Genomic DNA, 22,767 nt, shown 5'->3' with positions numbered 1-22,767 from the left:
CCCCATGGAGGGGGACAAGGAGGGACTGCATAGAGGGCTCAAGGGGGGGGGATCTCAAGATGGGGGGGCACAATGGGGGACCCCACAGAGTTGTTCTCCTCACCCAAAGCCCCCACCCCCCAGTAACACAAAATCCACCCAGCACTGCCTGCTGCGGCTTGTCGGTCCCATTCCTTTTATTTGTTGCCATGTGGGCGCTGGGGAGGGAGGTCAGGCAGAGGGGACCGCAGGGGGAGGGAGGGGGGTCGCACGCGTTAAATGGTGGCAGTGGTGGCCAGGAGCCTTAAGACACGAGGTACACCTCACCCTCAATCTTATAGGGGAAGTTCCTCCAGCCGAAGATGGGGTTGGCGTAGGGTTCACTGTAGTCGAGCATTTTCACTTCTGAGTTGCTCAGCCCCACGTCCCACATGTAGACGTCGGAGATCTCCCCCACGAAGGACTGCTGAGCATCAAAACCTCCCCCGAAGGCGTCCTGCTCCTGCCCCAGCACCACCACGGCCTCGTTGCCCACCTCGTAGCCCTTCTGCAGCCCTTTGCGGGGCCATGGGTTCTTGTTCAGCCAAAAACGCACGATGCCGGTGGGTGACTCCCAGGTGACACAGACGTGTTCTGATTCCATGTGGCTCTCAGGGACGCGGAAGGCGACGTATTTCCCCCCGACGTAGAAGCGGTACTCGGTGGGTTTGAATTTGAGGAGGACGATCTCGTTGTCCTGCTCTTTGGTGGCGTAGGAGAAGAGGCTGTAGGGCCGGGTGAGGTCGGTGTAGGAGCGCAGGCACACGGTGAAGTTGAGCAGGGGGTGCTCTGGCCGCGCCTGCACCAGCACAAGGGAATCGTTGGACTCTTCGGGGAACACGAACACTTTGTACTTCAGGTCTGGGAGAGGCGAGAAAAAAGTGAGTGTCCCTCAAAGAGGGGAACCACCAGATCTGGAAGTGAGCGCTGTTAGCCACAGGGGTGGCTTCCAGCATCTCGAGGTGCAGCCAACACGAGGGCTGGTGATCCAGGGTGATGTTGGCACGGGGTGGTGAGGAAGAAGTGGAGGAAGGAGGGCACAGCTGGGGGGACAGGTTGTTCTCTCCTTACCGTTTATCCAGAGGTTGTAGGTGGCCACGGCGGAGCCCCGGGGGCTGGTGACCTTGCAGGTGTAGATGCCCAGGTGGGTTGCATTTAAGGAGCGGAAGAGGAGGATGTCACTGGGGCCTCTCTGCAGCGGTTTGTGGATCCCTTTCTTCTCCCACACGAACTCCTTGGGGCTGTGTGGGGCTCAGTATCACCCGGGCGTGGGGTTGCCCGTGCTGTGGGGGGTGCAGGGCTGCCTTACCCGGTGTCCCCGGTGACCTTGCAGCTCAGCACCAGGCTGTGGTACATAGAGGGCACTTGGGGGGTGCTTTGGATCTGGGCGCTCAGTTTGGCTGCGGCACCTGGACGGAAGGACGGCGCTGGGGTGGGGGAGTTTCATCACCCTGCCACCCCCCCCTCACAGCCCCACGTCCCCATGTGTCCCCTTTTGCGGTGTCTGCTGTTGTGTCCCCTCAGTGCCACCACCCTGTGTGTCCCCCCATCCGTCTCCCCGCCTGCTCCCTATGGGATCCTTCACCCCTACCGCCTGGAGCAGCGAGGCTGCAGAGCCCCACGAGGAAGAAGAGAAGGTAGAACCGCGTTGTCTCCATGTCCCCACCGCAGTCAGAGTGGGCAGAGGCACCGATCCAGGGGACTTCCCAGAAGAAGGACACTGCCACCTGACTTCCTCCCTCGACTTTCCCCAGTGAGGACATTGTCCCGTGTGTCGCTGTGGGGACATTGGGTGAGCGACTTTCGTAACGTCAGGAATGGGCAGGAAGTGTGGGGACAAGCGTCCGTCCCCAGATCCATGTCACCCCCTCCCATCCCTGGCAATCGATGTGTCCCCCACACCCATCATGGGGGGCCATCCCCAAATCCACCCCACCCCTCCCATCCCCAGCGGGATCGACGTGCGCTCACTTTTGTCATTGTCACCTGGAGTTTTCACGGTTTATTTTGCTGCCGTGGAGCAGGGGAAGGACAAGGATCTCAGGACAGGGATGGGGCCAGCACTGCATGCCGTGGGGAGTCAGCAGGAGAGGGGCAACCCGGGGTTGGGGGTGTCCCCATCTCTCTGTGCATCACATCCCCACGGCTGTGCCGAGTGGGCGGAGGGGACAGTGAGGATGGAGACAGCAAAGGGGAACAGCTTGGGGGTCTCAGACCCCCAGCGCCTCACGCAGCCGTGGTTTCACCACCACATCTCCCTTGGTCTCGTAGTGGAGGTGTCCCCAGGCCAGCAGCGCCGGCGGCAGCCTCAGTGCCAGGTAAGCTGAGCGCATCTTATCTGGGGACAGCCCCGCATCCCACAGGTGGACGTCCGCCATCTCCCCCGTGAACGAATTATAGACGTCGAAGCCTCCCCCGAAGGCGTCCTGCTCCTGCCCCAGCATCACCACGGCCTCGTTGCCCACCTCGTAGCCCTTCTGCAGCCCTTTGCGTGGCCACGGGCGTCCGTTCAGCCAGAACTCGGCGATGCCGTTGCCCGACTCCCAGCTGGCACAGACGTGTTCCCATTCCCCGCGGTTCTCGGGGACGCGGAAGGTGACGTATTTCCCCCCGACGTAGAAGCGGTACTCGCCGGGTTTGGGTTTGAAGAGGAGGATTTCGTTGTCCTGAGCTTTGGTGGCGTAGGAAAAGAGGCTGTGGGGCCGGGTGAGGTCGGTGTAGGAGCGCAGGCACACGGTGAAGTTGAGCATGGGATGCTCCGGCCGTGCCTGAAGCAGCACGTATGCGTCGCTGGGGTCCTCCCGGAACACAAACACCTTTCTGTAGAGGTCTGAGAGGGACAGAAGGGATGGGGTGGGCTCTGCATCTTCCCCCGTTCCCCTGGGGGGTGGCTCAGCCGTGTGGTGTCCCCAGTGAGGGGCGTCCCCATGGAGTGATGTCCTCATCAAGTGGTGGAAGGACGTCCCCATTGAGTGACGTTCTTATGGAGAGGTGTCCCCGTGGAGTGACATCCCCACTGAGTGATGCCCCCAGTGAGGGACATCCCCACTGAGTGACCTCCCCAATGTGTGACATCCCCACTGCATGATGTCCCCATTGAGTGACGTCCCCATTGAACGACGTCCTGACCGTGTGATGGCTCCAATCAGGTTCCCACTGAGTGACATCCCTGGTGTGTGAACTCCCCATTGAGTGACATCCCCAATGAGTGATGTCCCCACCAAAACATGTCCCACTGAGCGACATCCCCACTGCGTGACACCCCCATGGAGTAACGTCCCCAGTGAATGATGTCCCCACCAAATGATGTTCCAACATGTAACATCCCCATTGAGTGATGTCCCCATGGAGTGACACCCCGGTCCCCTGATGTCCCCCAGTGTCCCCATACCTTCCTGGACCATGGCAGCAGTGACAGCGCTGAGGACAACGATCCACATCGGCGCGGTGCCCATGGTGCTGGTGCACTGCTGGGTGCGGATGCCGCAGGTTTATGGGGTGGTTGGGGTGGGAGGGGAGCTCCGTCCCCCAATCCCATCCGCTGGCACTGGTGGAGCTGTGATTTCACGGTGTCACACGGCTGCAGCACTGCATCACCACAGCACGGGGCCGACCTGGAGCTGCGCCCGGGGCGCGTGGTGTGGGGTCGGATTTGGGGTCACCCCACCACGAGGCATCGCCTCAACCCCGACCCTTCTGTCCTCTGAGTGAGTCCTTGTGTCCTCTGATGGTGTCTGCGCACCTTCCGGGGCTTTCTGTGCTCCCTGACCCTCCTGTTCCCCTCTATTCCCCCCCCCCCCCAGACCCTTTGTCACCATGGGACCATCCCTAATGGGGATTTCCAAGCATTGACCAAATGCCAAGCTCGATTACTTTCCTTCCTGCTAATTAATCACAGCGCCTCATTAAGCATCTCCCCCCTTATTCGGAGCCCCAGGAGCAGTTTCTCCTGCTTCCACCCCACACCCCTATGGTAACGGGACCGGAGATGATAATGGGATGGAATGTGGTGCTTCCGGGGATGGGCATCCTCAGGAAGCACTGAGCCATCCCACACTGTGCCCCACAGCCACTGCTGTGCCAGCAAGGGGGCTCAGCCCCACAGTGCTCATGGGGGACTCCGTGGGGCAGCGGTGCCATGGGGTGAAAGTGGGGGTTCCTGTGGGGGGGGCTATGGGGTGGCAATGGGGAGCTCCGTGGGGTGGCCATGGGGTAGCTATGGACAGCACCATGGGTCAGCCATGGGGCAGCAGCGGGGTGTGAGGATGAGGGTTGTTTTGAGAAAGGAGACCCCCCCTGCCCCCCCGCCCCCAGGCATTAAACCAGGCTGTGGGCATTGGGGCTGCAGAGAGATTTATTGTATAGAACCCCCCACCCGGGTGGTGGTGGGGGCAGAGTTTGTCAGGGGGGGTAAGTGCCACCTATAGGTGCTGGGGGGGAGGGGAGGGGCACTGCCACTCTTGGGGTGTTTGAAGGGCACCCGTGGGTGCTGAGCAATAGCATTTGTGGGGTTCTGGGGGAACAGCGCCACCCACAGGGAGCTTAAAGGCCAGCGGCACCCATGGGTGCCAGGAGAGCAATGGGTGCAGGGGGAGCAGTGCTGGGGAGCAATGTGACCCAGGGCCATCGGGGCCACCCATGGGGGTGTGGGACGGGGCTGTGGGTGCCCTTTTGGGGCGCTCAGCACTTTCCCCCCCCTTTGTGACCACAGAAGGCATTGAGGAGCAGCGTGAGGGGCACGAGGCAGCAGTGCAGCCCCCCCAGCGCCGCGCTCAGCCCCAGTGCAAAATCAAAGCTCTCAAAGGCACTGCAGTTGGTCGGCATCACTCCCACCTCCAACAGGAGCTCCACCACCATCGCCACCCCATGGGGAGCCCACAGCACCCAGAACAGCCACCCCACCCCGCTCCCCCTCTCACCCCGCAGCACCGCAGCCGTCAGCAGCGCAGCAGGCAGCAGCAGGAGGACGCAGCAACACACGGTGAGATGCAGCAGATGCACAACAGAGTCCACGTCCACGCTGCGATGCACGCACTGCGTGCTCGGCCCCGTCCCCGCGATGCCACCGCTCAGCGCCGCCGGCACCGCCATCACCATCGCCGGCACCCAAACCACCGCCACCCTGCACCAGCCGCGGCCCCGCAAACCGCAGCACCCGGCGCCCAGCAGCAGCCCCTGTGCCAACACGCTGCCTTGCCACAGCAGCAGCACAGCCCTGCACGGCCCCTCGCCCGCCTGCCACCCCCAAGCGATGCCCGCGGCCGTCGGCAGCAACGTGACGGCGAACAGCCCGCAGCACGCAGCCAGTTGGGCCACAAACGTGCGGCCGTGGGGCCAGGAGTGGGGACGCAGGAACAGAGCCAGCAGCAGAGCAGCCGTGGCCACGAAGGAGGTGGCGCTGGTGGCAATCAGGTATGGAGGTGCGGCGCGGTGGAAGAAGGGGCAGTAGTGGTTGTGGCACGGCTCTGCGGCCGCAAAGTCCTCGTCGTTGCTGTCTGTGTTGATGTACATGTAGTCCTCGTTGTAGGTGGAGTTGAAGAGGTCCATTAAGTCCAAGGAGGTTCTGTTTGCTACGATTTCAGGGCTCTGCGAAGCACAGAAGGTGCCGTGTGCTGTGGGGTGTCGCTGAGTTGGCCCCTCCGGTGGCCACGTGCCACGTGTTATCAGGGAGGGACGGTGTGGGGTGCGCTGATATCTCAGGGTGTGGGTTCACCCCAAGTCAAGAAAACCCCATTTTCTTGCACTCAGTGGTGTTTTCCAGTTCTGGGACTCACTGCTATGCGTCCACCTGGGGCTGGGGGACATGGGGTGGTTGGGTGCCCCATGGGGTCAGGGTTGGGTACCCAATGGGGGTGGGGTTGGGTATCCCATTGGGTTGGGTACCTCTTGGGGTCTGGGTTGGGTATGCAGTGGGGTTGGGGACCCCATGGGAGGTCAGGGTTGGGTATCCAATGGGAGCGATGTTGGGTAGTCTGTGGGGGTGGTGTTGGGTATCCTATGGGGTCAGGGTTGAGTATCCAGTAGGGTTGGGTTTGGGTACTCTATGGGAGTGATGTTGGGTACCCCTTGGGGGTGGTGTTGGGTACTCCATGGGTTGGATACCCTATGGGGTCATGGCAGGGTACCCCATGGTGTTGGGGAATTGGTGGGGAAGGGAGGAAGGCGATGGGTGTGAGAGCTGGAAAAGGGGTCACCTCCAAAGAGAGGAATGGAATTTTGGAGAACCCCCCAGGATGGGAAGGACTCACCCCCGGGATGCAGTTGCCCATGATGTGTCCTCAACGCCTCCGGGCTCAGCAACGGACGCACAGCGTGCACAGTGCTCAGCTCCACTCTGCCTCTGCTTTGCAGGGCGAAGGGCTGCAGGGCTGTGATAAAGGCTGCCCCAGCTCCCTGCCTCCCTTTCTCCCTCCCCACCTCAGCAATTCCCTCCACCAAGGCTGAAGGAAACGGGCGGCTGCTGCCAGTAATTTCTGGTGCAGGAAATAATCATTCTTTGGCAGAACGACTGCAGTTCCTTTGGAATTTTGTTTGGAAGCGCTGCTGGTGCGGGGCAAAATCCGTGCCAGGTTTGCAGTCCCCGCTGTGGGGTGAGGAATGGGGCTATGGGCAACGTCCCCATCCTTAGGGGCTGGGAATGTGGGGATGGGATGGGGGTCTGGGTGGGTTTGGGGGCTGTGGGGTCTCCATGGGGTGAGCTGTGTCCCCCCCATCCCCTCTCCCCTGGGGGCCACATGCGGAGGCAGAGATAAGCAGGCGGGTGAAGGTGTGTAATCCAGATATATTTTATAGGATTATTTTTCTGAGATTAGCACAGGATATTAGAAAGGTTATAAAGTAACACCGACGTTCGTTGTCTCCCTTTATGTACATACAAGAACACAGCACAACAACACAGCCCGTCCTCCGCCCCACGGCCGCCCCACGGCGCTCAGAGCTCCGCACTAATATGGCTTTCGTGGTCTATTGAGAGTTCAGTGCCCCGTGTCCCCATCCTGGTGCTCTGGTGGCACGCGGTGGCCATGGGGCCAATGCAGCCCTCGTGCTTTGGGAGGGGACACCGGGGATGTGGTGACACTGCAAAGCTCCACTGGGTGCCAGCAGTGAGGGGCACAGTCCCAATGTCACCTCCTGCAGGACGCGGTGTCCCCAACCGTGTCCCCATTGCCACCCCTCACGTGGGGGCTGTCCAACTACGGCCCCACCACTCCATGGCTGAGTCCTGACCCAAAATCCCCACAGCCCTTTTTTGGGGGACCCAAATCCCTCCTGGACCTTCAGGACATCTCCTGCGCTTCGATCTGCACCGTGGAGACGTGCAGTGAGATGGAACCGTACGTAAAAACATGTCGTTGTGTTTCATTGGAAGGAATTGAGCCTATCAAGAGTGGATGGTGAAGACCTTCGGAGAAGCCCACGTGCTGTGCATGCTCTGTGTGTGCAGTGAAGTGAACGGCATCGTGTCGGCAGTGTGACCTCTGGTGACAACGTTGGGACCATGGTCAGCATCCTCCTTCCGCTGGGACCATGACCAACGTTCTCCTGTTGGGACCATGACCAATGTCTTCCTCCCACTGGGACCCACAGCCAACATCCTTCTCCCACTGGGACCCACAGCCAACATCCTTCTCCCACTGGGACCGTGACCAACGTCCTCCTTCCACGGGGACCGTGACAAATATCCTCCCACTGGGACCCACGGCCAATATCCTTCTCCCTTTGGGACCATGGTCAACATTCTTCTCCCATTGGGACCATGACCAACATCCTCCTTCTACTGGGACCATGGCCAATGTCTTCCTTCTACTGGGACCATGACCAATGTCCTCCTGTTGGGACCGTGACCAATGTCCTCCTCCTACTGGGACCTACAGCCAACATCCTTCTCCCCTTGGGACCCATGACCAACATCCTCCTCCAAGGAGATGGAAGGGGAGGAATGGCAGTGAGGAACCCACAGGTTTTTCCTCACCAGGGGGTGGTGAAGGCTTCGTGCATCCCCTTCAAGGCACCCAACGCTCAGCTGATGGAATGACAGAGCCACGTGCTGCGGACACATCTCTTGTTCCCACCAAGCCATGGTGGCCCCGATCCCCATCCACCACTCCACTCCTCGTCCTCTGGGTGGGAGCAGCTCTTCCACCCCCCACTCCGTGGTGGAGGACCCAATTCTTCCTTTACCTCCGAGTTGGGGTTGCCCACCCCACCCCATTCCTGCACCAAAGGCTCAGCTCCTCTGGACACTCCGAAACGTAATGGGGTGCTCCTGCGAACCCCTCGCATCCAGACCATGCGATGCCAGCACCCGAGGAGGGCTGGCCCTATAGATGTGGGGTTGAGGGGAGCACGGTGACCCCAGCAATGCGATGGGGAGGTCGGAAAAAAGCTTCTGGTTCCCATCTGGCTTGGAAGAGATGTGGTTTCTCCCCGGGTTGGAGGTTGGGCAAGTGCCCACCAAACCTCTTTGGAGACCCCAAGCCATCGGGACACAAAACCCAAACATTTTGGCCACCCTTGGAGCCAACAAGGCCTCTTCCAGCTCAGCACCAACCATAGGAAGGGGCCGGGAAGGACAGGGGCAGCCCTGAGGAGCACCTGGAGCAGGGAACCCACAGATCACATCGCTGCCGGGGCGCAGAGCTGCTGGTCCTGGCGTGCAGCACGGATCGGGCCGACTCCACTGCACCAAAAGTCACTCTCAGGACCCAAAAAACACCATTCTGGAGGCTCCTGGGGCCACCAAGAAGGTGTTGGTGATGGCCCAGCACTGAACATCTCAATAGATGGTTTGAATTAACGTCTCCAATCTGAGAATTTGCAAACTGGGGCTTTTTTCTTCATTTTTTTCCCCCTCAATTTGCCCCCCAAACCCTGCCCTCCCCCCTCCCACTGGGTGGGAATGGGGCAGCCGTGGTGCCCGGCAGCTCCCAGCATCTCCGGGGGGGCTTCGGCAGTTCCCACCCTGGAATCTCACCCCCTTCACACACCGACGGCACGAGGACAGCTCACCTCCCCAACAGACACTGTCGGATGAGGACCACCAAGGATAAAATCAGGGCAGGGATGCGGGGGTCCACAGCAAACCCCATCCCTACGGACCGGGGACAACGGGGAGGTCCCAACTCTTGGTGGGAGCACCGATGACGCAGAGCCCGGAGCTGATTTTATCCTTGGGCGTCAAAAACGAAAACCCAAAATGGAAGAGAAACGAAAGGAAAGAGCTACATCGACCCCAGCCCAACACCCCAACCGAGGGCCCAAAGCAAAGAGCAGCCACGAAACCAAAGCAAAGGTCCAAAGGAAGAAGGAACGTCGCTCACTCACTGCTTGGTCTGTGTTTCGCGCGAGCGCCGGGCGCGGGGTTGGAGGTGCAAGCAAGCAAACGGGGCTTTCGCTGTTCGTAGTAACAACGTTTTGTACAAGTTCAAGAAGAAGCATCATCACATCTCAGCCGGTCGCTCTCTGCTCTCTGTCCCGCCATCACTCTGTCCGTCCGTCCATCCGTCCGCCCGTGCCGGGCACGAGAGTAAATCTGTTGGGTTGAGTGGGGTTTGTGTTCTGGTTTCCGTTTCCATCGGGGTTCGCTGGCTCCATTTCTCACCCTCTCCGATGCCCTTTAGATGAAATATTCCTTCTTGTCGTCGCCGCCCGCTTGGCCGCCCTCCGCGTTGATGATGGCCGTGTCGGCATCCGGAGCGTCGTCGGAGCCCTTGGCCTCGTGGGTCAGGTAGGTGCCTGTAGGGACAGGGGACAACGTCACCCACGTGGGATGGATGGCGCAACGGGGCCACCGTGGCTGGGAGAAATCCTTTGGGCTTAGCCTGAAATGGAAAAAAATGGGTTTTGCATGGGGGAAAATCCCACTGGGGATTGGGCTGCCCCAAGACGGGGAGTGGCCTTCCTGCGTGGTTCTGCCCACCCTGACCCTCCGTCCCTGTTCCCTTGGGAGGTTTTCCTGCAGAAGGAGGAGGTGGGGTGGGGATGGGGTCTCTTACTCACACATCACCACCTCGGGTGGGTTTTGCTGCGGTCTGGCTGTGATGGTCTCCCCGTGTCTTATGCACACACCTGCCGGGGGGATGGAAAAGGGGTGGGGAGGTGGAAATGATGGCAGGGGGAGGGAGAGGAGAAAGGGAGAATCGATCGGTGGGGCACTGCAGGGCTGAGGGTGCACCAAGGGGAGAGGAGGAGGAATGGAGGTGAGGAATGGAGGTGAGGCCGTCCACTGCTGGATCAGCACGGAGATGGGGAATGGAGGTGGAGTTGGGCGGCTCGAGGTCAGCACAGAGCTGAAGAGCGGCCCCTAAACCCAACCTTGGGGGGCTCTGCTGGCTGTCACCTCCCATCGTCCCACGTCCCCGTACCTTTGTGCCTGATCAGGTAATGTCCCAGCACGATGAGGAGGCTGAGCAGGAGGAAGACAATGACGGCCACCACTCCGCCGATGACCGCGTGGTACGTGCTGGAAGTCGACAGCACCGGACTGGCATCTGCCCAGGAGATGGAGGGGGAGAAAGCAGAGAGAGGGGAGGGGATGCTGCGGTTCGCCCCGGGTCCCACTCAGTGCGGTGCTGAGGAGGCAGAAGGTGGTGAGGAGCGGAGCCGGGGTGAAGCAGTGTGGGGGGAAGGCGGGTTGTGATGTGGAGAGCCCTGGGATGGGCAAAGCTCTGCCCGCTGTGAGCACCAGCGCTGCATGATGGCTCTGCTGTCACCATCCCCTGGTGCATAGTGGGGGCGCAGAGCCATGGGAACACTCAGAGGGGACATCTGGACAAAGAGAAGGTGGAAAAAACAACGGGGGAAGACGAGGAGAATGGACGCATGGGACAGATGGACGGACGTGGGGGCACCAGAGCTGTTCGCACGGCAGCGGTGATGCAATGGGATGGAAGCACGGGGGGGATCACGTTGTCCCCATGCCACCAAGCGGGGCTCAGAGCCTGGCTGGGCGCGTGGCAAAGTGTCCCTAACCCAGCACGGGGCCACCGTCCTCCTGACATCGTCTCCAGCTGAGGAGCAGCGGGTCCATAAAGAGACAGAAATGGAGCGTACGGTACCTTGGATGGGAGCTGGAGTGGAGGATGAAGCGGTGGCCGTGGAAGCATGAGAGATGGGCTGGGAAGGGCCTGGCGAAGGGGCTGGAGTGGAGTGAACGTGTGGGGTGGGGAGCTGGGAAAGATCTGGGGAGGACGACAAAAACACAGGGACAGCAATCAGTCCCTGGCAGGGACAGAGCCCACGGGTGGGACCATGGCAGGGATGGACCTTCCACCACCCCATTTCTCTTCCTGCCTCTGGGTCACATCGGGGACACCATTCCAGTGTCCTACCTGCCAGCAGCCCCGGTCATCCTATGAGGGACCCATGGGACCCTCCTGTCTGGGTCACCCAGCGCTGGGTGCCACCTGTGCTGGCTGAGGTGGGTGCTCTGGTGATGGTGCCCAAGACCCCTGTGGCTCTGGGGATTTGAGAATGGGAGAAAGCAATGCCTGGATGCGGCGCTGGGTGGGCTGATACAGAGCGGGTGGGTGCAGGAGTGGGACCCTGCACCAGGGGTGATGGGGACACGGGGTGGGCAAAGGCAGGGGGCTGCTGAGGATGGACCGCGTGGGGTGGGACGCATCGCTGCCATGCGCTCCTGTCAGCCACAGCCATTTCAAAAGGGGGAGGGTGGGGTTGGGGGCAACAAGAACAAGAGGGGAGGGAAGGGGGAAGGCCAGAGCACAAGGGATGCTGGAAGATGGAAAAGCCCAAAGCTGGTGGAGAGCAAGGAGAGGACAAGAGGATGACGGAGAAAAGGAGGAGGACCCCAAATCCAGACCGAGAAGTGCAGGAAAAGAGCCACCCCATGAGGTGGGGGGAGATGCAGCCCAGTGGGGCACGGCGACAGCGAGCAGAGCACGGCCAGGGCAGGAGGAGGCAGCAGTGGGAGCTCAGCTCTGCACCCCATCCAGCAGCTCAGCACATCTGGATGCAGCAGGGGATGCTCCAACCCATGGGGCCGTGGTGCCGAAGCGGGCATTGCCCCCACCATGTCCTCCCTGCCCCTCACCCCACTGCCTTACCGCTGACGTCCAGGTTGTACTTGGCGATGACGCTGCCCATGGAGCTGGTGGCCGTGCAGATGTAGGTGCCACTGTCGCTCTTGTTGAGGAAGGGGAAGATGAGGATGCTGTCGGAGCTGAGCTGCAGCGGAGCGTCGCTGCCCTCCTTCTCCCATAGGAACTCCTGGGGGCTGCGGGGTGGGATGGGGTCAGGCACCGCTGGGTCCCCCCCCCCCCACAGCATCACAGAGGGTGGAGGAGAGGGGCTGCCCCCACCCGAGGCGGTCATTGAGGTTCCCCCCCCCCCAATCCAAACTCATTCCATCTTTTTGTGATTCTGTTATTTGGTGCTCCGGGGGGAGGAAATTGCCCTCTGTGGGATGTGGGCCATCACAAATGTGAGCCCACGTCTCAGCTTAGAGCGGAGACCCCACCCCCAGCCCCAGGGAGGGGGTAAGCAGCGATTTGGGGTGTGTGGTGGGTGGGAAGGGGCAGTGGGGAGAGCTGGGGGTCCTTACACGGGGTTGCCCTGCCCGTCACACTGCAGCTGCAGCTTCTCTCCTTCCCGTGGGTACTGCGGGTGAGGTTCGATCTTCGCTGTTGGTTTGTCTGGAAGGGGAGCAGTGGGGTGAGAGCGCTGCCCCATCCCCCCAGCTGGCACCCCAAACCCTGCCCAATATCTCCCTCCCCCCCCCCCCCCCGACCCTGGGGGTGCGGTGTGAGAGCATCCACGGGTGATCAGCTCCCACATCCCCCATCCTGCCTCTGAGGTGGGACTGGGGGAGATGGGGAGGAGGGGATGATGGGGACAGGGAGGTCCCCGGGGGCAGGGATGGGCAGGGGAGGTGACACTGCGCAGCATCCCCCACACTGGACCCATATTGGTGCAGACACAGGGCCAAGTGCGGTGACTGTGAGGGCCGCCCCAGCTCTCCCACCTCTCTCTGGCCCCATCCCCTTCCCCAAGTGGCCTCTGGTCCCCTCATGCCACGTACAGTGGACCTGCAGCTTCTGCGTGGTTGACCTCTCAGAGTTCTGCAAGGACTCGTGGTCCACTGTGCAGGTCACCTCGGCGTCGTTGTCCTCCTTGGTGACACGGAATTCCACCCGGCTGCTGACGGTGAAGGTCTTCCCATTGGAGTCCTCCACCACCTCGGTGCCCTCAGCTGTGGGGACAGGGGGTGTTTGGAGGTGACAATGTCCCCACAGAGGGTTGGGGCTGATGTGCACATGGAGCAGAGGACACCCACCCACGTCCCATCGTTGGCAGTAGAATGGGATGGTGCAGCTGGAGTGGTCCAGCGCTGGGCACACCTCAGCCCCCAGTGCCCCATGGTGTCCCCGTGGTGTCCCCACAGTGTCCCCAGCCCCCCATCACCCACCCTTCAGCTCTTTGTTGCCCTTCTTCCACCGGAGCTGCGCTGCAGGTTTGCTGCCGGAGGACCGGCACGTCAGCCGGGCGATTTTCTCCTCATCGATGGGCTGCTCGTGGCCAAAGATTTGGGGTTTCTGGGGGATTCCTGGGAGAGGAGGAGGTGAGAAAGACAACAACCCATTAGCTCCGAGTGTGCTGCTGTCTGGAGATGAAGAGACATCAGATGTGGTTGAGCGCGGTGGTGGCGATGGGTTGAAGGTTGGGCTCGATGACCTTTGGGGGTCTTTTCCAACAACCCGTGAGCTCTGTGTGCAGCTGCCTACTGATGGATGGAGAGACAGAAGTTGAGCGGCACGGTGGTGGGAATGGGTTGAAAGTTGGACTTGATGACCTTGGGGGTCTTTTCCAACCGTAACGATTCTATGGGTGGGAACGGGTTGATGGTTGGCCTTTGATGGGACTTCTCCAACCGTAATGATTCGATGACGAGGATGCGTTACAGGGTGGGGATGTGGGATAGAAGAGATAAAGGGCCATATGGAGGGCATCCCGCAGATGGGGCAGACACAGAGAGGAGGTCAGTGGGTGCCTTTGCTTACCCAGCACGGTGACGAGGGCCTTGGCGGTCCGCACGGGCATGGTGAAGATGGAGCAGGTGTATTCCCCCTCATCCGACAGCACCACGTCGCTGATGCTGATGGTCAGCTCGTTGGGTGTGGACCTCTCCAGCTGGATCCTGTTGTCTCGTAGGGCTGGGGGACAAAGGGACGGCGGGGTGAGTGAAAATGCCACCACCCTCCCCGTAGGTGGGGACGGATGACCGGCTTCTCCCCAGTCCACCTCCCCTCTGCCCACCCTGCACACACACCTCGTTTCTCCCCAAAGTAGAGGGTCTGCTGGGCAGGGTTGGACCACTGCAGCGAGGAGTCATCGGGGTCCTCCACCTGGCACTTCAGCACCACTGTGCCACCAGCCACCACCGTCTCATCCGACGTCGTGGGTTGGCTCACTGCAAGCAAGAAAGGAGAGCTCGAGGAGGGGGGCACTTCGGTCTCTCACCCTCAAATTTGGGCCCTAAATCCATCCCACGGGCTCCTGAGCTCCGCACATCCCTCCCAACCCACGTTTCCTTCGCACAGACGTCGCTGCCAAGCAGCCCAAGGGCAGAGAGGAGCAGCAGGAGGATCAGATAACCCCACCTGCCCCAAGGACGGCTATTTTGGGACGGCCGCCGCGCCGTGCTGCCCCACGGGGAAGGGAGATGTCAGCTTGCCCAGCCTGGAGGTCGGACACAACCTCCATCACATGCTGGATGTGGAGCTCCATGGAGCGTCGTCTTACATCTCAGCACTCGTGTTTAGGGCTCAAGACTCAACCTCAAGGCTGGTCCTGCCCTGTGAGCCCGCACTGCAATCCTCATTTCGCGGCCCCATTTCCCCGCACGACGCTTGCTGGCTGGGAGAAGCTCCACTTAGCAGAAGCAGACTGAATTTCTCCATTTTCTGCCCAGAAGGACGGAGGGAAGTGTTTTCTTTTGCTGACATTGTAAATTCCACAAAGCTGTCGCAGGAGGGGATGGAGAGGGCCGAGCAGGGCAGGGGGACGAGGACGCTGAGCTTCCCAGACTTGTGTTGAACTGATGGGTCTGTGGTTGGAGATGGGTCGGTTGTTGGACTGGATGACCTCGTTGCTCTTTTCCAACCACAGTGACCCTATAAGTGGGCGTAGAGGAGGTGGGCTGATGGTTGGACTTGATGATCTTAGTGGTCTTTTCCAACCTTAACGATTCTATGAACTCCAGGCTGGAAAGCGCGTGAATCCCACAGCAGCTTTGGAACACACGAGAACTTCAATATTCCAAAGACACCAAACCTGGATGAAAACCATTCCCAGGGTTCAAGGCTCCATCCCTGGGTTGCTGATGCTCCTACATCACGCTGATGGAACTCTGCTTCTCTCCACTCACTGGGGTTATCAGCTGCTGAAGGGCCTCTGCTTCCCACCTCATCCTCGTGGACCTTTATTGGTGCTGTTGCTCATCCTCCCTCCATCTGCAGCCAGTTTGGCTCCAGCTCACTTGAGTGCAGTCCTCAGGAGTTTCTCCAGCCCCAACCCTGGGGATACGGCCTGGGACAACAGCACTGCTGCTCCTCTGGGCACGGTGATGGCTGTCGGCTTGTTTTAATTTGTTAATTAAGGGATTAGGCCGCTGTTATCCAAACTCAAAGCGCTCCGACTCCGATCGAGGACGGGGCGTAACACCCACACAGCAGACTGCAGACCCAACCTTTCAATTAACGCAATTACCATCAGCTGCCACAGCGCCGGCCTCGTTAAGGTATTAACCTGGGGAAGGGTCACCACGATGGCACCAGGATCCCCGTGATGACACCGGGGTCACCGCGACGCTTTGTCCCTGGGGAGCAACAGGAGAGCCCCTCTGCTCCTCCCCTCCACCCCAGCGTCGGGACTCCCGCCCCGAGCATGGGACCCCCCTTTGGATTTCCATTGGGTGCCCCGGGGGGGGCTCCCCCGCTGTCCCCCACCCCACAGAGAGCTGCAGTGCCCCACATCCCCTCTCGCCTCCGCACCGACAGCTTGGCGCAGCAGATGGGCACGGCTCGCTTTAATTAAAACCCGCACGGCTGCAACCCGTTGGCCCTTGACAGAACAGGGACACCGATGCCGTGGGGACCCGCGAGCTTCTCCCCGTCCTGATCCAACGCAATGGGGACAAAGCTTTGTCCCCACCCCTCAGCTCCGCCATCCCTGGGAGCGCACGGGGACACCGAGCGTCAGGAGGACGCCGAAATCGCACCCGAATCCAGCAGCTCTCAGCGCAGCGCAGCGCATCCCCACCCCGACAGCTGCAAGCGTTCCGCTCCGGGTCCCGACAGCTCCCCCCCAAAAAAAACCCGGTCCGATTTTGGGGTGGAAAGACGCACGGATGCGACGTCGCCCGTTCGCCCCGCGCTGCCCATCACCGGCACCGAGCAGCGCTCCTCTCCCACATCTCCAGGAGGGGGAAGCAGATCCTCAGCTCCACGTTTCCTCCTCTGCCCGACTGCGGTGGGAGACGCAGTTTTGCGGCAATAGAGGCGTTCCGACAGCCAGATGGGACCCTCGGGGAGGAGAGGGCAGCCCGGCTGCGCCCCCAGAGCACCGCAGTGCTGTTGGCCGAGAGCCGCTGCGCCCATTCCAGCGCACCAAAGCCCGGAGAAGCGCTCCAGGAAAAATAAAATAAAATAAAATAAAATCAGCGCTTCGTTAATGAAACCTCTGCACTTCTGCAGGGCGCTGCCATCCCGGCTACGAGCGGCAAAAGCAGCGATCCCACCTCTCTTAGCTCCCCAAAAATCCACCCCAAACCGCTCAGCTCTGACATCTGCTGCGCAGGTTGGTTGGAGCTGAGTGCGAATCCACAGTCTGGGATGCCCACAGCCCGGCTTCCAGGCTGCTCCACACACTCCAGCTTTTGTTATGGGAGGAGGAAAAGCTGCTCCGGTTTCGATGCATCTGCTCAGCGCCGCTCCTCCTCTTCCTCCTCGCAGCCTTCCTCCTGCACCAGGAGCTCAGCTCCCTCGGTGCCTTTGCTGAGGGCTGTCCCCATCCCCGCTCGCTCCACGGTGCCACCGCCAACCCCCGTTTGCTCCACGCACGGCCTCAGCGCCACCCCGGCACGCATCGCCCGGCGCTGTTCTGCCGGCAGCGATGCTCTGATGGCGCTCAGACCCCTCACACACCGACGTGAGGCTCCGTGCCGTGCGGGCAGCGGGAGGGGAGGAAGCAGATGGAGCTCCGGGCTCAGAGCGGTGCCGGCAGTTCGGGACCGTCCCCACGTGCTGCTGCAGGAGCTCCGGCACGCAGGTGCTTTGGGAAGGCTCCCAAGTTTGCAGCGAAAGGGACGGATCCATCCCGGTTTGCATCTCTTGGTGCCAAACTGTCCCTCTGGCAGCTTCCTTCCCATCCCAGCCTCGCACGGAGCGGGGGATTCAATGGAACATCATTGGAATGGAGGCAAACAGCCCCTGAAAGGCAGCTTGGAACCGTAGGGCACATAGACGGGGCTGTGCACAATTCCCAGCTCTGCAACGGGTGAGTCCTTGTGGCGCAGGGTGAGATCCAGCAGTGACACAGAGGCAGAGGTGAGCAGACCCAGCGTCCGCACGAGCAAACACAGAACCACAGCGCCTTCAAGTGCGACCCGAACCAACCTGACCCCAAACGCTGTGATTTCTATCCTTCCTCTGAAGGCGGACACGCACAGACTCAGCTTCCAGCAAAGGGCAAAGCAAAGGAGAGCCCAAATCCCAACAGGTGGAAGCTCGGAGCTCGGCAGGGCTGCTCACAGCACTGAGAGCTGCAGGGCAGAGCCGGGTCGTGCTGTGGGCACTGCGGGGCCCCTCTGCTGCGGTGGGGAGGTGGGAGCCGTTGGCCGTGTGTGACTTCAGGTCAAGGTTAAGTAGCTGAAATGCATCCACAGATCGATGCGGGAGCAGCAGAAGAGGAAAGCAGCTGGAGCTGTGGGACCATAGGAGGCTCCTCTCATCACCACCCCACGGCACCAGGGCTCTTCCTGAGGGTCAGCAGCCCAACCTGCCCCACAGCCCCAAAGGCTGATGTAGGCTCTGGGACAATGTGGCCCCACAGTGACAGCTGTTTCATGGGTCACCACAGCAGCCCCCTCCCCGTTTTTGCACACAACGGAGCGCAGGGTGGGTTGGAAGCAGCCCTAACACCCCCTGCCCCACACCCAGCCCCAAGCACTGCCCAAACGGACCTCATGGGCTTCCAACCAAAGCACCCTTCTCTTCCTTCCCCATTTCCAACCAAATCTCTCCCCCCAAACACTCCACTGGAAGGATCCCACCGCCCCTCCAGCCTCCCACAACCCCCATTCCGCCCCCATACGTGGGGAGGGGTGACCTCCCCCCCCCCCCAGGTGTTCTCCTTCCCATTTGCCAACAAACAGCCAAAAACCACTCGGCCCGAGGGGCAGGAGCTAAAAAACAACACTCCCATCTCCGACTGTTGCCAAGGAAACGAGCTCTTTGCTTTGACAGTTCTGTTTTAAGGATCTCTGCTGCCCAGCGAGCGAAGTGCCGCGGCAGTGGGATCGCTCTGAGCAGTGCAGCGTTGGTGACACCGAGGGCTTCTGCCTCTGCAAGACAGATCTGTGGGGCTGCAGTGCCCCACGGGGGTCCCACACTGCGCTGTGGGACGCGCTCCAAAAGCATGGTGAGAAGTGTGACGGTCCCTGCTGGCAGCTGGGTGAAGAAGGGCAGCGGGGAGCTGCTGCTCGCCGTCCCCATCCTGGGGTGCAGCGTTAAAGCAGAGACCCTGAGATGGGGTTGGGTGTGGGGGTGCAAAGGGAGGCACAGAGATGGGGGTCTCACGGAGCAGGTGCCCACATAGGGGGCACAGCTCTCCCCATTGCATCTGCGTGATCGCGCCGTGCCCTACAACCACCGGGACTGGGATGCAGAGCCCACCACCCCAAGCACCGCAGGTCCTGCACCACCACCTCCACGCTCTCTCTGGGGTCATTTCTTTCCTGCCAGGACCCGGATGGCTGCGCGGTGCTCCGCATTGGGGTAAAACCGGGTTAGAAGCAACCCAGCACAAACAAACAGCAGCGTGAGCCTTAATGCACATTCCTCCATCTGGCAGAGGGCCCTGCCAGCACCAGGGGACTCCCAGATGTAGCCACCCCCATCCCTCCAACACCCCTGGAGAGGCGAGAACACGAGCAGGGAATCCTGGGCAGCCATCCCTTCCTCTTGCATCCCTTCCAAAGCGGTTTGGGATGGAGATGCTCCAAGCACAGCACCCTGGGTCGCCCCTCCAGCACATCCAACCCTACGCAGATGCACCCCCACCTCACCCCACGTTTTGGACAGTGCCAAAAAGGAGGGATTATGGCATCCCCTCACTGTCTGGGTATGCAGCAGAGCAGTTCTGCAGCCTTTAATCCCGGGGCATTGTCTCCAAATCCGCTGAGCGGTGCCTTTTCCCCTCCGCTCAGATGCTCCGCTACGGGTGGTTGGGTTCCACTCATCTCCAGCCCTGCACCCTCAGGGAACCATCCGTAACGGGGCCGACAGGAGTTGTTCTGCTCCCAATTTGGGAAGGGATGGGGAGCACACGGTGAGCCCCAATGGCATCCATGCACACCCCAGCGAACGGCGCTGCCTCACCAAGGGATCCCATCATCCTCCGACTGTTGGAGCACCCGGTGATGGGGCTCCATCCCCATCCACGCATCCCAGGGGTCCCACACGGGATGCCGACACCACCACGCTCCCACTGTCCCACCTCCAGGGTCATCCTGGTGCCTGCATAAAGCAGCATCGACATCCGTCCCCAAAAGAGTGGGACCCACAGCCACCAAACCAAGGGGTGCCAACAGGCGCCGTGCAACGCGGTGCGCCCCAGGGTGGAAAAACCCCAAGCCTGGTGTTGGCACACAGCATCTCCCACGGGTGAATGCAGGGCGTTGTGCAAACAAAGGCTCACACAGCTCCAGAGAGTGGAATGACTGCGGGGGAGAACTCAGCCCAGCCCCGGAGGGCAGCGATGTGAGAGCAGCCCCAGTGGGAGATCCATGCGGGAGCAGCGCGACGGCTCCGGTGTGTGGTCAGGTTTGGGGGTCGTTATTTTGGTGTTGGGGAATGGAGAGCTCCGAGAGAAATCCTGCAGTGTCATCAGCCCCAAAACCCCCGGATTGCGGGGGACCTGGACCCCACTGGGGCTCTCACTCGGCCCCATTGAAGCTCCCACTCAACCCCATTGCATCACCACGCTGAGGCTTCCGATGCTCCCATGCAGTCATTGTTTGGGTTCTCACGGGATGGGAACGGAGCCATTGCCCCCCCCCCAGCCCCCCCCCACGCCATGGTGATGCTGCAGGTAACAGCCACCCCCCCACAGCCCAGGGACTGCGTGGGACCTTAACCCCACTCAGCCCCAGCCACCACCCCATGCCCAACACTGGGATGAGGCCGTGCCCCATTCGGGGTCTCATGCGATGGGAACAGAACCACAGACCCCCCCTCCCCTTTAACCCCCCCCCTCCAGTGATGCTGCTGGTGACAGCTGCCCCCCCCACAGCCCAGGGAGCGCGTGGAACCTCAGCCCCAATCATCCCCAACACCGGGATGAAGCCGTGCCCAAACCCCGACAATTTGGTTTGGGGTCTCACGCGATGGGAAAGGAGCCACAGACCCCCCCTCCCCCCCCCATGATGATGCTGCTGCAGGTGACAGCCACCCCCTACAGCCCAGGGACAGCAGTGGGGACACAACACGGACCCCCCCCCCATCCCCAGACCCCTCCCACCTCCCCAAAGACGCAGCAGCAGTGATTGCACCCAAAACGGGGATCAAAAAAAAACCCCCAAAGCGCCGCCTGGCTCCAAAACAAAGAGAGGGGGGAAAAAAAAACAAAAAAACAAAAAAAAACAAACCCCAAAAAGCACCGCCCCGTATAAACCCCCCCTCCGTGACCCCAAACATTGCTCTCCTCATTGCCAACGGGGGCAAACAGCCTTTGTCTGAGGGCACCCCTGGGGTGGTTGGATGGGATGCGCGGATTCCATCACAGCGGCCATCCCTGCCGTGTGCCTCACCCCAAAACAGCAGATCTTAGCCCCCCCGACCCCAAAATGAGGATGGGCTCTTCTTTTTTTTTTTTGGAGGGGGTCCCATCCTTAAGAATGGGGGAAGATCTGCCCCACCCATGGGGTGTCATTGTCACCCCACCCCCCCCCCCCCAAAAGCAGAGGGGTGACATTGCCATCCTGCCCACCCCACAGCATTGTTATTGTTCCCCCCCCCCCCCCACTGTCCCCCCAGTCCCACCCCAAGGGGTTCTCACCCCCCCCCCTCCCCAATAACCACAGAATGTCACCGCCATCACTGTGCCCTCTGGACGGAGCTGCCATCATCGTGTCCCCCCCCAAACTCTGAGCTTGTCACCATCATCCTCTGTCCCCAGAGGCTGCCACCATCACCCCGCATTGGGGTGGGGGGGGGGGAGGGAGGGACACCATCATTTGTCCCCCTCCATCTGCAGATGTCCCTGCTATCATTTTGCCCCCATTTTGCCCCATAAGGCTGCCAATATTGTCCCCCCCCCCTCCAAACACAGCCCATGAGTGTCACCATCAGCCCGCCAGACAGCCCCCCCTCCCCCCAATCTCCAGAGGATGTCACCATTATCACCCCTCCCCACCCCACGGGGGGGGTGTCACCATCATCTGTCCCTTCCCCCCCACCCCTAGAAGATGCCATCACCATCACCCCCCACCCCATAGGAGTATCAATATTACCACCTCCCCCCCCCCATAGGAGTGTCACCATCATTCTACAGACACCCCCCCCCCCCCCCCCAGTTCCTATACGATGCCACCATCACCCCCCCCAACCCCCCCCCCACGGCGGTCACCATCATCTGCCCCCCTCCCCTCCCCCCCCCAGAAGATGCCATCACCCCCCACCCCACAGGCTATCAATATTGCCACCTCCCCCCCAGCCCCCCCCCATAGAGTGTCACCATCATTCTACCAACCCCCCTCCCCCCCCAATTCCCAGACGATGCCACCACCATCACCGCCCCCCCCTCCCCACCGTCTGCCCCCCCCCATCCCTAGACGATGCCATCACCCCCCCATACACACACGGGGGGGGGGGGGAAGGGGGGTCCTCCATCACCCCCAGACGATGTCACCCCTAAAGGCAGCGGGGGGGAGGAGGAGGGGGGGGGGTCCACCCCGCCGTGCCCCCCCCCCCCCCCCCCGCAGCCCCACCCGCCCCGGGAGGGGCTGTCTGGAACCTTCCGCCGCCCCGGCCCCGCCCCGGGCGGTACGCGGTGATGGAGATGGGGGGGTTAGAAGAGGGGGGGGGGGGGGTTAACGGACAGCACCGTGCGGCAGCACCGTGACCTTGAGCCCCCCCCCAACCCCCCACCCCACGGGGCAGCACCGGCGCTCCCGCGGGTGGCGGGGCTGTTTGTGGGGCGGGGCTGTGGGGCGGAGCGCACCTGCGGGGCTGACCCATATAACGGAGCCGTTCCGTTATTTCCCCCCCCCCCCCAGTAACCCCCCACTCCACCCTTCCTTCCTCCCCAACCCCCCCATTAGAGCCCCCATCCCCCCAAACCCCCCCTACTCACCATCTCGGGACAGATTCCCTTCGGCAGCCCCGAGGATGAGCAGCAGGACGATGCCGATGGGGGGGGCGGTGGGCGGCATAGCGGGGAGGGGGGGGGAGGGTGGGGGGAAAATATCCCGCACCGACCCGGAGCGCAGCGCTCAGCACCACCCGCACCGGG

At 61.4% G+C, this 22,767-nt stretch overlaps 4 protein-coding genes and 2 long non-coding RNA genes across 13 annotated transcripts; 2 read left to right on the top strand and 4 right to left on the bottom strand.

Moving 5' to 3' along the window:
- Positions 1-152: 152 nt before the first annotated feature.
- LOC100550524 (mucosal pentraxin-like) lies at positions 153-1,781 on the bottom strand. 2 transcript variants are annotated; one of them, XM_010723909.4, is made up of 4 exons: positions 1,604-1,781; positions 1,328-1,427; positions 1,090-1,259; positions 153-879 (listed from the first exon to the last, which is right to left on the bottom strand). In XM_010723909.4, exons 1-4 carry the CDS (start codon positions 1,779-1,781, stop codon positions 284-286), a joined length of 1,044 nt encoding a protein of 347 aa, XP_010722211.1. In that variant the 3' UTR covers positions 153-283. The 2 variants fall into 2 exon arrangements, with proteins under 2 accessions (XP_010722211.1, XP_010722212.2); XM_010723910.4 differs by having other exon boundaries at positions 1,610-1,779.
- On the top strand, positions 1,671-11,064 carry LOC146542653 (uncharacterized). Of its 3 annotated transcripts, none has more exons than XR_014879861.1 (7): positions 1,671-1,810; positions 2,367-2,613; positions 3,399-3,507; positions 3,605-5,430; positions 5,546-6,608; positions 7,388-9,745; positions 10,399-11,064. It is a non-coding gene; the product is annotated as an uncharacterized LOC146542653 (long non-coding RNA). The 3 variants fall into 3 exon arrangements; XR_014879862.1 differs by having other exon boundaries at positions 3,399-4,834; positions 4,945-5,430; XR_014879860.1 differs by having other exon boundaries at positions 3,399-5,430.
- Positions 1,990-3,531, bottom strand: LOC104914423 (serum amyloid P-component). Its single transcript, XM_010723908.4, has 2 exons — positions 3,410-3,531; positions 1,990-2,848 (listed from the first exon to the last, which is right to left on the bottom strand). Exons 1-2 carry the CDS (start codon positions 3,471-3,473, stop codon positions 2,229-2,231), a joined length of 684 nt encoding a protein of 227 aa, XP_010722210.1. The 5' UTR covers positions 3,474-3,531; the 3' UTR covers positions 1,990-2,228.
- Positions 4,354-6,404, bottom strand: ACKR1 (atypical chemokine receptor 1 (Duffy blood group)). The gene is made up of 2 exons (XM_085210078.1): positions 6,267-6,404; positions 4,354-5,604 (listed from the first exon to the last, which is right to left on the bottom strand). The coding sequence occupies exons 1-2, from the start codon at positions 6,285-6,287 to the stop codon at positions 4,699-4,701; spliced, it is 927 nt and encodes a 308-aa protein (XP_085066204.1). The 5' UTR covers positions 6,288-6,404; the 3' UTR covers positions 4,354-4,698.
- Positions 6,780-22,767, bottom strand: CADM3 (cell adhesion molecule 3). 5 transcript variants are annotated; one of them, XM_085210066.1, is made up of 12 exons: positions 22,609-22,767; positions 14,306-14,446; positions 14,037-14,189; positions 13,445-13,582; positions 13,058-13,228; positions 12,581-12,671; positions 12,084-12,253; positions 11,076-11,198; positions 10,383-10,508; positions 10,018-10,086; positions 9,620-9,753; positions 6,780-9,550 (listed from the first exon to the last, which is right to left on the bottom strand). In XM_085210066.1, the coding sequence occupies exons 1-11, from the start codon at positions 22,685-22,687 to the stop codon at positions 9,635-9,637; spliced, it is 1,380 nt and encodes a 459-aa protein (XP_085066192.1). In that variant the 5' UTR covers positions 22,688-22,767; the 3' UTR covers positions 6,780-9,550; positions 9,620-9,634. The 5 variants fall into 5 exon arrangements, with proteins under 5 accessions (XP_085066192.1, XP_085066191.1, XP_085066193.1 ...); XM_085210065.1 differs by having other exon boundaries at positions 6,780-9,753; XM_085210067.1 differs by lacking the exon at positions 10,018-10,086 and having other exon boundaries at positions 6,780-9,753; positions 22,609-22,766.
- LOC146542652 (uncharacterized) lies at positions 14,441-16,696 on the top strand. Its single transcript, XR_014879864.1, has 2 exons — positions 14,441-15,775; positions 16,107-16,696. It is a non-coding gene; the product is annotated as an uncharacterized LOC146542652 (long non-coding RNA).

The sequence above is a fragment of the Meleagris gallopavo genome, chromosome 27 (genome assembly GCF_905368555.1).
Source record: "Meleagris gallopavo chromosome 27, MGAL_WU_HG_1.1, whole genome shotgun sequence".
NCBI classification, from domain to species: domain Eukaryota; kingdom Metazoa; phylum Chordata; class Aves; order Galliformes; family Phasianidae; genus Meleagris; species Meleagris gallopavo.
This window is presented reverse-complemented; position numbering and strand designations above follow the sequence as displayed.